The sequence below is a fragment of the Chinchilla lanigera genome, unplaced genomic scaffold (assembly GCF_000276665.1).
Source record: "Chinchilla lanigera isolate Chin_1 unplaced genomic scaffold, ChiLan1.0 scaffold00141, whole genome shotgun sequence".
Lineage (NCBI taxonomy): Eukaryota > Metazoa > Chordata > Mammalia > Rodentia > Chinchillidae > Chinchilla > Chinchilla lanigera.
In genome coordinates this window covers 873,452-885,899 of record NW_004955542.1, presented here as the reverse complement: position 1 = coordinate 885,899, position 12,448 = coordinate 873,452, and the positions used below count along the sequence as shown (strand labels likewise).

At 59.8% G+C, this 12,448-nt stretch overlaps 1 protein-coding gene across 2 annotated transcripts; it reads left to right on the top strand.

Moving 5' to 3' along the window:
- Positions 1 to 814: 814 nt before the first annotated feature.
- Capn10 (calpain 10) lies at positions 815 to 11,817 on the top strand. Of its 2 annotated transcripts, XM_013508102.1 has the most exons (13): positions 815 to 1,111; positions 4,118 to 4,249; positions 5,152 to 5,275; positions 5,404 to 5,476; positions 6,105 to 6,319; positions 7,794 to 7,935; positions 8,486 to 8,652; positions 8,802 to 9,064; positions 9,697 to 9,899; positions 9,988 to 10,252; positions 10,708 to 10,907; positions 11,148 to 11,193; positions 11,399 to 11,817. In XM_013508102.1, the coding sequence occupies exons 1-13, from the start codon at positions 971 to 973 to the stop codon at positions 11,426 to 11,428; spliced, it is 2,001 nt and encodes a 666-aa protein (XP_013363556.1). In that variant the 5' UTR covers positions 815 to 970; the 3' UTR covers positions 11,429 to 11,817. The 2 variants fall into 2 exon arrangements, with proteins under 2 accessions (XP_013363556.1, XP_005411212.1); XM_005411155.2 differs by lacking the exon at positions 5,152 to 5,275 and having other exon boundaries at positions 816 to 1,111; positions 5,280 to 5,476; positions 9,991 to 10,252.
- The last annotated feature ends 631 nt before the right edge of the window (positions 11,818 to 12,448 follow it).

The window sequence follows — 12,448 nt, the reverse complement described above, 5'->3', positions numbered from 1 at the left end:
GCAGGCTGGCCGGCCTCCTGAGAATGGGCAAGGACTGGCTCCCGCAGCAAGCGGGACTCCTCGAGCTGGTCCTCGTGTTATCGTCGTCACCGACCTGCGGCCATGAGCGGCCGGGGGCTGTACGCCAAGTCCAGGGGTCACTGTACTGCCACCAAGACCAGACATCTGCTTTTGCGGCGACCAGACGCCAGCTCCGGCTGAACTCTCCAGAGCGGCCGACCCAAAATCGCCTGGGGAGAAATACCTCGGCGGGTACTGCCCAACTCAGCGTCCCCGTTCCCTCAGACGCCTCCTCCGAGGCAGGCCCCCTCCCCAGGACTCCGACACACACCACACAGCGTCGGGCACGGGTCAGCCCTTAGAAGCTCTCCAGCACATCTCCCCGAGCGAGTCTTCCCTTAGTTCCTCCCCAAATGGCAGAGAGCGTAGCGTCCTAACGCTGGAAAAGAGGCATTCTGGGAGGAGAGGTGCATTCTGGGAGCGGCGCTGCATACTGGGATATGTAGTCCCTGGCGCGCCCGCAGTCCGCGCGCCTTTTCAGGTCTCTACAGCAGCAAAAGCTGGACTTCAGGTGGCTCGATCTGAACTGTTCCGAGAACAAAACGTCCCCCAGCCCTCCAGGACCGAGTCTCCGCCAGAACACTAGGGGGCCCTGCCGACCTCACAAGAAGAAATACAGTACCGCTGGGGTGGGGGAACGAGGCCGCAGCCTCGCGAGAGCCGAGCCGGGGAGTCCCGCCCCCAGGCCCGGAAGGCGGTCTCTCAGGCCGACGTGCTATTGGGCCGCTGCGTCGCGTGACGGGCGCGACAGGCCTGGTTGGCTGTCGTCCAGGCGACGGAGTGGGAGGGTGCACGGCACTTGCAGGTCTTCTAGGCTTGGTGCGGAGACGGCGGCGCTCGCGGCCTCGCTCTCCCTCCCCGGCTGCGACCGAGAGTCCACGGCTGCAGATGGGAGACCAGGGCGTCGAGGATGCGGGCGGGCCGGGTCCAGCAGCCGGCGCGGGAGCTGTTCCGGGACGCCGCCTTCCCCGCCTCAGAGTCCTCGCTCTTTTTCAATTTGTCCACGCCGCTGGCCCAGTTTCGGGAGGACATCACGTGGAGGCGCCCCCAGGTGGGGCGGGCGCGGGTCTCCTCGCCGGGCCGGGTGGGCAGGCGGGCACTTGGATCTCGGGGCCTGCAGCCAAAACCTCGGCTGGGCTTCCAGGTGCCCGGCACTCCGCCCCCTCGCGTGGCTCCGGTCGAGCTGCCAGTCCTAAGGCTGCAGGTCGGGGGGTGCTCCATTTCAGGAGACAGCTCGTCGCTCAGATGCGTGCACTTGAAGAATTTGTCCGGGGTTATTTGTAGTAAAATATTCTAAGACCAAGATAAGAATGTTAATTAACAGGAACTTGTTCTGTTACGTAGTGGAGGGGAGTAATTGAAGACATCATTCGGGAATTGATCCTGCCACATCAGTTGGGGCGCGAATAAGTCCGGAATATCAGGACTAGCGCTTCCCATGGTCTTTGATTTTGCCTTACGTGTGACCCCAGAGGACTCAACGTTTTGGTATGCACAAGAGATGTCACAGCGCAGAAGTTGGGATCATGATGGTTAACCAGAACATGCTGAAAAGTGGAGTGGCTGACTGTCCTTATGCATCCCTGGGGAACTGAGTAGGCTGAACTGCATGTTGCAAAATAGGTAGAAAGTTTCCAGATGAAGTGGATAATTTGTTTCAGATGTACTGAATTGAAGACTTGTTTGATCTGGAGGCTGGAGGCGCTGAGAGAGTGAGATACCTTAATAGATACAAACCGGCCCCACTTAACTGCGCCTCTGTGACCAGGGTCTGCACCTGACTTCCAGTCTGCATTCCTCTCCTGGTTGCAAGTGGTTCTGGTGCACTGTTCTGTTTCTTGTGTGTCAACCGCACTGCCAGTGAGGTCCCCTACCCCACGCTTTTCTGGAAAGCAGGGCCAAGCCCACAGAGCAAAGCAGTGGTAAAAGTCCAGTACCGGACCTTGTGTGCCTGCCTTTATTGTAAACACTTAAATGGCAGAGAGATGCCCTTCCCTCAGGCTTTCTTGATATTTTTGGAAGTGGTTTATTTGCTGAATGAGACTACCCAGGGAATCACCTTACCCTGGGTGTGTTGTATGCAGTTCTGGATGGCCACCCGCCCTTAAAACAGCCGGAAGTGCTTGGCTCTGGCAACTGGGGGGGCCTTGCCAAGCAGCCTGGACTCCTTGAACAACACTGTAGGGCCTGGAAGGAGGCATGCGATAGAGCTTGGAAAGCCCTGTAGACCAAGCCATTGGAATTTCAGTTTTATTTACTTAAAGATGAGTTTTAGGGGGCTGGGATTTAGCTCAGCAGCACAGCACCTGCCTGGCAAGTGCAAGGTCGTGAGTTCAATTCCCGGTACCAGAAAAAAACAAAATAATAATAAGTTTTAGGTGCAGTAGGAGGCCAGTAGTGGATTTTTTTGGTAGAAAGCAGATTCTAGTGGAACTGTGTTTTAAGAAGCTCACTTGTTAGGGACCTGAGTAGAGGATGATAGCGGTGGCATTAAATATTTAGAGCTTTTTATTATTTAGTGACTGTCCTTTAATATTGTGACCTGTGAGTGCGTCACCTACTCACAGTAACAACACCAGGAAACAAGACAGAGAGGACAGTGGGAGAGAAAGCAGCTCACACGTGCTCTCGGGTGAGAGACAGGTTTTCGGGGCAGGTGTGCAGGTGGCCCTCGCCCTGGCCCGGGGAAGGGTGATGGCCCGGGTCAGCATAACTGCTGCTGGGCTGGGCTTTAGAGGAGTCAGGTCAGAGAACACTCCTGAGGGGTTGATGGGCCTTAGTGCTGATTGAAGAAATGATGATAAAGGTGGAATCAAGAGTGACTTCTCCATCCCTTGCCTAGTGCCAGGTGTACATGGTCCCAGGTGGTACCCATGCTTTGGAATCGAGTTTGCCCCCGACCCTATGTTCAGGTGGAGCTATCAGACAGGCAGGAAGATCTGGGCTAGAGGCCTCTCTCTGGGCATTGGAGCCTGGCATATGGGGAGAGGAGGGGCTGGGACTGATCCTAGAGGAGCCCTAAGGTATTGTGGGGCAAGCGGACTCCCTGACAGGTAGGCTTGAGAGCCGCTGCTAGTGGGAGGAGAGGACAGAAGGAACATGCAGATCGTGGAAACTGAGATGCCCACTGGAGTGTTTGAGTGTGAGGGTGATACGGAGCCCGGGCCGTACGCATGCATCCCAAGCAAGTCCTCTACCACTAGGCCACAGTCCCAGCCCTTTTAAAAGTGTTTTGTTTTGACATAGTTCTCACTGAGTTGCCGGGGCCGAGGTTGAACACGGAATCCTCCTGCCTCAGCCTTCCTGGGATTACAAGGGTGTGCTCCTGTACCTGGCTTCTGTTGGGTTTTAATGCATGGAAGGGACATTGATAGACTTGTGGGGCCTGATGGACTCGGAAGCTTGAGGGCCTGTGTGGAGAGTGAAGGGAGGGAAGAAATGGGGGCGGCAGCTCCTCCGAGAAGATTGCTGGTAAAGGGCTGCTTAGAAGGGGACGTGGTGCCCTGGGTGACATCTTCAGGGGGTGGGAGAGTCACTCTCCTGTCTTTATGCTGGGATCTGCCCCAGGGAGTGAAGGGAGGAGCCCAGCTCTGGGGCTGGGGAAGGGTCTGGTCAAGGGGTTCGTGCGCAGCAGGAGTTGGGGTTGACGGCCAGGGGAGCACAGACATTGTGAGGGGAGAAAAGGGGAGGCTAAGAGTCTGGGGACAGGGGGAACTAACCCTTGTAGAGACAGTAAGATTTCCAGCTGTGTCCCCAGGAGCCATTTGAGGTTTTGTCGTCCTGTACTTACATTGTGAGGCCGTTTCAAGAGGACTCCTTAGGCTTCATCCAGAGTTGGGGCTCTGCCGCTAAGGGAGGTGGACAGAGACAGCATCCTGATAGCAGGCGGGGATCTGAACCTAGGCAGTACCTCGGAGGCGTGCTTCTTCCCTCCTCCCTGGGGCCGGGAAGCTCAGGGGCCAGAGAGCCCCGCCCAGCCTGTGACTGGGTCCTGTGTCTTACCTTGCCGGCTAGCCATGGGGCCTGGTCTGACACTGAACGATTTTCTTTATTTCAGGAAATTTGTACTGCGCCCCGGCTCTTTCCAGATAACCCATGGGAAGGACAGGTGAAGCAAGGGCTGCTGGGTGACTGCTGGTTCCTGTGCGCCTGCGCCGCCCTGCAGAAGAGTCGGCACCTCCTAGAGCGGGTAAGGAGTGCCCCTCACCCAGGGCTCTGGAGTGCAGCGGCCTTCCTCCTGCATGTGGAGCACAGGAAGTGCTTCCGGAAGCAGAGCCTGTCCTGTGGCGTGTAGCTGTGCAGCCTGCTCAGTGGGTAGCCAGAGGACCCGGGACAGCAGCTGAGACCCCTTGTGTCCCTGTGCTGCCTGAGGGGCTTGTGAGAGGCTCTCTGACCTGTTTTTCTGTCTTCTGAGCCCTGGCTTCTCCACATGGGCAGAGCCATGCATTTGGGGTAAGCAGGCAGGCTGGCCATGGTGTCCCTGTTGCTGGCTTCGCATGTTTCCTTAGCTAGTTACGGGGGTTTTTTTGTTTCATTTGCAAATTTTTTGTAAGTAAGCAGAAGGTAGTTGAAAGTGCTGGTGCAGGCGGACACCTCAAGAGGCTTCTCTGTGCCTGCTCCTTCCCCAGCAGTCGCTGTTGGTGTGGCCTGTTGCAGGGCAGCCCCCTGCAGGGTTCCTCCGTGTCCCAGGCCCTGTGCTGAGCGTGTCTTGGTCGCTACCTCCTCACAGCCTTGCCAGCTGTGACCCTCTGCAAATGAGAGTGCGGACCTCGTGGGTGTCACGTTCCCAACTCTTGGGTGGCGGAGCCAGCACCACCCCAAGCCACCCCCTGCTGGGTCAGAGTGAAACCCCGAAGGAGTCCAGGTGGACACTGGCCCAGCAGCTGGCTGCGGTGGGCAGTAGACAGGGCTGCTGGGCTGTGGGATCTGCTCTTTGCAGCCAGCTCTGTGGAGGATTGGGCCACTCGTGGCTGCCAGAGTCACCATGGTTTTGGTTTTGAGTCAGAAAAAAAGCTTTGGGAATCAAAGCGTGATCTTAAAATATTTAAGTCTATGAACTTTGGACCCAGTAATTGCATTTGCTGTGCACAGACGCTGAGAGCCCTTCGCACTGCACAGCCCGGGATGTCCATCCATCGTGGTCAGACTGTAGTTAGGACACTGAGGCCGCAGATGACACCATCTCACGCTCTCTCTCTGCCTCTCCCTGTGCATGGTAGGTCTTCCCTCCAGGACAACCGAGTTGGTCTGACCAGACGTACCGTGGCCTCTTCATCTGTCGGATCTGGCAGTTTGGACACTGGGAGGAGGTGACCATAGATGACCGTCTGCCTTGTCTTGCAGGGAGACTGTGCTTCTCCCGGTGCCAGAGAGAGGATGTGTTCTGGCTTCCCTTACTGGAAAAGGTCTATGCCAAGTACGTGTGTGGCGTGGAGGTGACGCTCCTCTTGCCTAGGGCTGCCCCGACCCAGCCCTCCCTGCTGCACCACCTGCTCATCCTTGTGGTCAGGCAGCCAGTCCTGAGTGTCCAGACGTGCCTTCTGCCCCTCACCCTCCCCTCCACCAGCGGGGACACGCGTGTCCTCTCTCTTCCTGTGACTGCCAGAAGACACTTGGGTGTCTGGGTCCCTAGCCTTTGGGGCTGGCAGCCTGTGCCCAGCTGGGGAGAAGTGAGCCAGCTGGTGTGTGGCGCTGGCTTGGCTTGGCTTGGCGCAGTGCTTTGTGAGGCGCTCCCCTCCTCAGCCGCCCTGGGCTGTCCTGGAGGCTCTGGAGCCGTAGGCGGGCATGTGAGCGTGGACTTGAGGGTGAGGGCTGTGCATGCAGAGCTCTGCACCCCTTGTGCCCTGTGCGTGGCCACACTGGAGACAGGCAGGCCGCTGAATGTGGGCAGAGGACAGCAGGGACACGGAAGGTGGTGGCGTTTGCAGGGGAGGCCAAGTCTAGATTGGTGAAGAACACAGTAGGGGACAAGGAGGGGACTTGAGGGCCCGGAAGCTGAGCCTGAGTGGGCAAAGCTCAGTGTGGCTATGCTTGTGGCCCCCTAGGGTCCATGGGTCGTACGAACACTTGTGGGCAGGGCAAGTGGCCGATGCCCTGGTGGACCTGACCGGCGGCCTGGCAGAAAGGTGGAACCTGAGGGATCTGGCTGGAAGGCAGCAGGACAGGCCTGCGGGCAGTCGGGAGCCCAGGACGTGTCGGCAGATGCTACACCTGAAAGACCGGTGTCTGATCAGCTGCTCACTGCTCAGCCCCAGAGCAGGTAAGGCGTGGCCAGGCCCTCCACCCTGCTTCAGATGCTACTTGCCACTCGCTTGTGACAGCCACCCACCCTCGGGTGTGTGCTGGGGTTGTGACCTCCCCTTACCGTCCCCTCACCTGAGGGCGCGGACCCTGCGGTCCTTTCCTAAAGGGAGGCAGGGTGTACACTGTGGTCATTGTCACACAAAGGCGGCCTGGCGTGCAGTTGGCAGGCACCACGTCTAGACTGTGGTGTTCACCATCCTGGCCGAGCTGGTACTTGGCAGGATCCAAGCCGTTTTTTCATTGTAGTGTCGTTCATTAACATTCATTAAGAAAAGCGTGTTTACCAAAAAAGGAAGGAAACAAATCACCCAAATACAACCACTTCGACTATTTAGTGCATTTTCTTAGCTTTTTCATAAGAGCAGATATGTTTTCTATTGTTTGTATGACGTGTGTCCTATGCTGTTACGTAAACCTTGTTAATGTCTTATTTTGTTATTTGACTCACCTGAGCTTCCTTAATTCTTGTAATACTGGGTATTTAAAGTCTTCTGATAATTATAAATAGCACTGCAATGAGCATTTTTATTGTTTTTTATAGGTAGTTAGGATTGTTTTTGTAATATTTTGGTTAAAAACATGAACATCAAATAAACCGGAACACGTTAGCTCTTGTACTGCCCTGGCCAGTGTGTGTCAAGTGCTGGCAAAGCCTGGGTCTGGGGCGTTGTAGGCAGATTCTGAGACAGGAGGGGAGATCCACAGGGTGTGTGCTCCCCATTGACCCCTGGTCATGCCTTTTGGCATGCAGGGCCCCCTGCATTCCTCCTTGAGTGCAGGAACTTGCCATTGAGCACCAGCTCCCCAAATTGCCGGTCTAGGACCACTCCTAGAGTGTGGCATGGCTGATTCCTGGCCCTTCCCACCCCGCCACCCCTGGCTGAAGTAGCCAGGGCTGAGGATTCAGGGATGGGCATCATGTGTAGCTTCTACATAAAGCATCGAAGTCACTCTCAGGCTCCTGCCCCGCTCTGGACCAACTCCTTAGCAGACTGGCACTCCTCTGGCACCTACTGGCGAGTGTCCACCTGGCCTGAGGTCTCTAGCTAGGCAGCGTGGTCTTGTAGGCCCTCCTCCCCTGTTCCACCCTGCTGTGCTTGGAAGGTCTCTCAGTTCTTGGCAGTTGCAAGTGCATCAGTAACAGCATTGGCCTGGCCCGGACCTTGTACTGGCATGGGGCGCCTGAGGCCGGAAAAGGAAGTGACCGCCAGGCCCCAGGGGCAGGAGCCAGGGCCTGGTCCTTGGCCCTAAAGCATGGTGCGGCAGACTGACCCAGGACACGAGCTGACCAGCCTGCACAGGAACAGAGCTGCCCTGCTCTGGGGACCCACGGCCTCTTGAGCCCTGCAGAGTGGGCTGGGCATGTCCTGGGCACAGAGACAGAAACCTGCTGTCCTCTCAGTCTGCCTCATGCTGCTGTCCTTGCACAGGTGCCACGGTGCTGGGGGAGTTCCACGCCTTCATCGTCTCTGACCTGCAGGAGCTCCAAAGTCGGGCAGGCCGGGGCATCCTCCTGCTGCGCATTCTGAACCCCTGGGGCCGGCAGTGCTGGCAGGGACTCTGGAGAGAGGGGTGAGTGCCCGGAGGGCTGGGCATGGGAGGAGGGGTCATCGAGACCCTGTGGGTGACCGGGCCTCCATGCCCATCTCTCTGTGCTGCAGTCACTTTTGGGTGCCAGGCAGCACTCGGTTATCTCAGCACTGCTCCCATCTGGGCCTTGGGTCCCCGAGGGCTGGGACTGTGACCACCCAAGGGGGCCTACAGAATGGTGTGTGTCCCAGTGGGCTTTGGGGTGGGTGTGGACCTGAGGGTGCTGTTGGAACCAGGCTCCCTGTGAGGCCCAAGAGTGCCGAGGCTCTTGGACCTCTCAGCCCCTGTCGAACCCCAGCTCCTCAGCTCCATCCAGGTGACAGGACAGATGTCGTCCAGAGCTGTGGTATGGCAGCTCTGGGAAGACAGCTTCGGGGTGTGGAGCTCCTCTGGGGAAGCAGAGAGGTTGGGACGGGCCCCTTGTGCAGGGGCCGCCAGCACAGGGGGCGGTGGACAGTGAGTTTCCTCTGTGTAGCTGTCAGATGCTCCCAGCTCTTGGGAGAGGCTTTGAGCAAAATGAGGTTCCTCGCAGGGGTGAAGGGTGGAGCCAGCTGGAGCCCACTGACAAGGCCAGGCTCCTGTCCCAGCTCCAGGATGGGGAGTTCTGGGTGGAGGAGGAGGAGTTCCTCAGGGAGTTCGATGAGGTCACCATCAGCTACCCAGTCACGGAGGCCGGCCACCTGCAGAGCCTCTACACAGGTATGTGACAGGCGTGGACTCTGCCTGCAAGGCCCAGAAGCTGCTCAGGCCGTGGCCCGCAGTGTGACCCTGGGCGCAGCCTACTGCAGGAGGGAAGCAGTGGACTCCCAGAAGTGGCTGCCCCAAGCTCACCTGTGCCCTTCCTTTAGAGAAAACGCTGTGCCACGCACGGGCACTGCCCGGCGCCTGGGTCGAGGGGCAGTCTGCAGGAGGCTGCCGGAACAACAGCTGCTTTCCCTCCAACCCCAAGTTCTGGCTGCGGCTGTTGGAACCCAGCGAGGTGTGCGTGGCTGTCCTGCAGAGGCCCCAGGGGCACCTGGTGGGCCGGGCCCGGCCACTGGGAGGCCACAGCCATGCCCTGGCCAGCTCCCCAAGCAAGGACTACCAGGCCGTGGGCCTGCACCTCTGGAAGGTAACTCACCCACACCGATGCCATCTCGTCTCTCTCCTTGGTTGGCATTGGCACTCACTTCTGGTGCCCCACAGAGCCCACCCTGGTCCAAGGCCTTGCCCTCGAGCCTAGTGCCCAGAATGCTGCTGGCAGCCTGAGGCCGGGGCCAGCAGAAGGGTTGGCCACAGGCCCCACTGTGTGGCTCCTCCCTAGACGATACAGGTGGAGGCACCCTGGGAGAGGAGCCTGCGTGACTTCAGAGGTCACCCATCTCCCCCGGCCCATCCCCCACAACACGGGACTGGGACCCTGACCTTGTGACATCACTCTGAAGCTTACACACGCAGCTCACAGCCATTCGTGGAGGGAGGGGGTGTGGTGAGAGGAGCAGGGCCGAGTGGCCAGGTGCAGAGTGGCTCTCTGCTCAGCGGCTGGAGTGACTCTACCTTGACCAGGTGTGGTAACGCACAACTCTGTCCCTGGTCCCTTTCGCGTCTGTCCTTCCTGCAGTATATGCTGGAAAGTGCTTTACTGGGCAGTGCCCGGCCACCTTGGCCCTGAGCTCAGCTGTCTCAGACCTGGTGCCAGGGCCATGGGAGGCAAGGCCCGAGGGGAGGGAGTTGGGGGCTCTGAGCCTCTGCCCACCTTGGCAGGTAGAGAAGCGGCGGGTTAGCCTGCCAAGGGTCCTGTCTGCACCCCCGGTGGCCGGCACTGTGTGCCACGCCTATGACCGAGAGGTGCACCTGCGCTGTGAGCTCTCTCCAGGCCACTACCTCGCCGTCCCCAGCACCTTCCTGAAGGACGTGTCCGCGCAGTTCCTGCTGCGGGTCTTCTCCACTGGGAAAGTGTCCCTCAGGTGAAGAGCCGGCGGGGAGGCAGAGTGGGGACCTTGGTCCAAGGCAGGATGCGTTTGTGCCAGCACCCTCCTGTGCTTGTCCCTATAGCAGTGCCGAGAGGCCGGCGGCCCAGAGCACCAACCACAGGACAGCCCTGCCCACGGGAGAGGTGGAGACCGTGCAGCTTCGGGGCTGTTGGAAAGCCGGCCAGACTGCAGGGGGCAGCAGGAACTTCGCCTCCTACCCCTGCAACCCCTGCCTCCCTTTCCTAGTCCCCGAGGGTGCCGGTCCCCGCTGTGTCCGCATCACCCTGCAGCAGCACTGCCGGCTTGGCGACAGCCAGCTGCACCCCATTGGCTTCCACGTCTTCCAGGCAGGTTCCACAGTGGGTGGGGGCGGGGGATGCGTTAAAGAGGCCAGAGGTCACAAGCACTGGTCACATGACAGCAGCGTCCTGGGCCGGGGACCTGGAAGGAGCTGGAGGGACTTACTGATGGAGATGGTTCTGTGCCCTGTGGGAGCGGGGCCTGTGCGCCCCAGAGCTGGGAGGAGACTGGGGATCTCGGCCAGGCCACCTGGTCAGGGAAGTGGCACTCTTGAGCAGAGCTTGGCACCAGGATCGCTTTCTGGCAGAGGCAGTTTGACCTTGTCGAGGAACTGCAAATGGTGTCAGGGTCTGGGATTCCTCCTGAGGCGGGTAGGCTGGGCATCAGGACCACGGGGCCAACTGTGCCAGGCAGCCAGACTGCCCCAGCCTGCTGCCTGAAGGGAAAAGGGGCCGTGTCACCCACCCCACGTAGCCCCCCAGGCTGATCCCTTGTCCCCCAGGTCCCAGAGGGTGGCGAGAGCCAGGATGTGAGGTCCCTGCTGCTCCAAGAGCCACTGCTGAGCTGCGTGCCACATTGCTACGCCGAGGAGGTGAGCCGGCTCTGCCTGCTGGCCGCCGGCACCTACAGGGTTGTGCCCTCCACCTACCTGCCTGATGCCGAGGGCACCTTCACGGTGATCATCGCCACCAGAGTGGACAGGTGCAGCCTGGACCTGGGGCAGCCATGGGGGGCGGACCTCCTTGCCTCAGCGCCCCTCCCTTCCCCTGTGGCTCTTGCCGGAATCTGGGCGCTCAGCTGACCTGGCAGAGACCAGCAGTGGGCCGTGTGCTTGGGGTTCTCGCAGGCCGCAGCCCTGGAGGGGCCTGGTGGGGGTGGCCAAGGGCACAGGGAGCCTCTGCGCAGGCCAGGCTGGGGTGACCAGCACTCTGCTTTCCACAGGCGCTCCATCCACAGCCAGGAGGTGCTGGGCCACTTCCTCCAGGAGGTGCGTGTGCGGGCCGCCCGCTCCCCTGCCTCTTCACAGCCTTGACCTTGTGGCCTGTGCCCTGCACACGTGTGCTCTGCTCTCCCCCATGGCAGCCGCATGGTAGAACCTGCAGGGCCGAGGGGAAGGGCTGTCGTTCCGGGTGGCATCTGTAGCCGTGAAAAGCATGTGCAGCCGTGAGCCGGGCCCCCCTCTCCTCCCATAGGTCTCCACTATGGCCGTGATGAAGACCTGACGCCGCCCTGTGTGCCAGTCCCCGCAGCCAGAGCATCCCTCCTAGGTGCCATGGCTGGTTCTGAGCCTGGTGCCTCAGCCCTGCAGAGTGCTGGGTGCCAGGGCCAAGCGAGAGCCCTGTCCTAGAGAGGTGTGGCCCTGGGGTCCAGTGGGTGCTGCAGCGGGGAAGAGGACTGCAAGCGGCAACGCTGCCTGCCGCCCAAGACCAGCTGGGTGCAGACCCCGGGCCTGGCGCTGACGGCTCCGGAGTTGGCACCGCGGCCTTTGTTGCCTGCAGGCAGAGGCCGTAACCAGGCAGGAACAGGTTGTGGCAGATGTTATTTTAAACTATTTATTACTTGAAATATTTCCAGGATGTGACTTTATAAATAAATAATCATGAGCAATTTATGGGTGGGGCCTGTTCATGACCCCTGATGCAGAATCCACTCCCCAGCAGGTGCGGGAGGGGACAGTGGGCGCTTAGATGGTACGGCCAGCTGGGCTGCAGGACAGGAGGCCCCATGGGACCTGTCAGACCGCGCAGGGGTGCAGAAGACTGCTGGGATTGGGGTAAGGGGGTGAGGGCCGGGCGTGGAGACTGAAGTGTCCAGGCCTGCGGGCCTGGGTCAGCCCCCTGTGAGTCTCCCCTGGTCCCTGTGGCCCAGCACACAGCTGAACACGGTCCTGAGAGCAGAGGGGCCTTGTGGGCAGCCGGGGCAGGGCCAGGTGGGAGGGTGATGTGAATCCCCTTCCAGCTCCTCTTCTGCCATATCCCTCAGAGCTGAGAGCCATCGCCAGCCATGCTGTCCTGGTCACACCCTGAGCAGCTGTGCCCACAGTCCTTCCCTTGTGGCCTGCGGTTCTCACCGCCCTTCTGCCGCAGCTGTGAGGGAGGCTGGGCTTCCGTGTCCTGGGGCAGTGATGGCAGTAGCAGGGCCAGGCCAGGCTGTGCTGCTTTGTCAGCCATGTGGGCACCTGTGCCCACTCACCGAGCTCCGCTCCTCCGAGTGCGCTTGCCTCTGCCTGTCCTGGGTCGTCC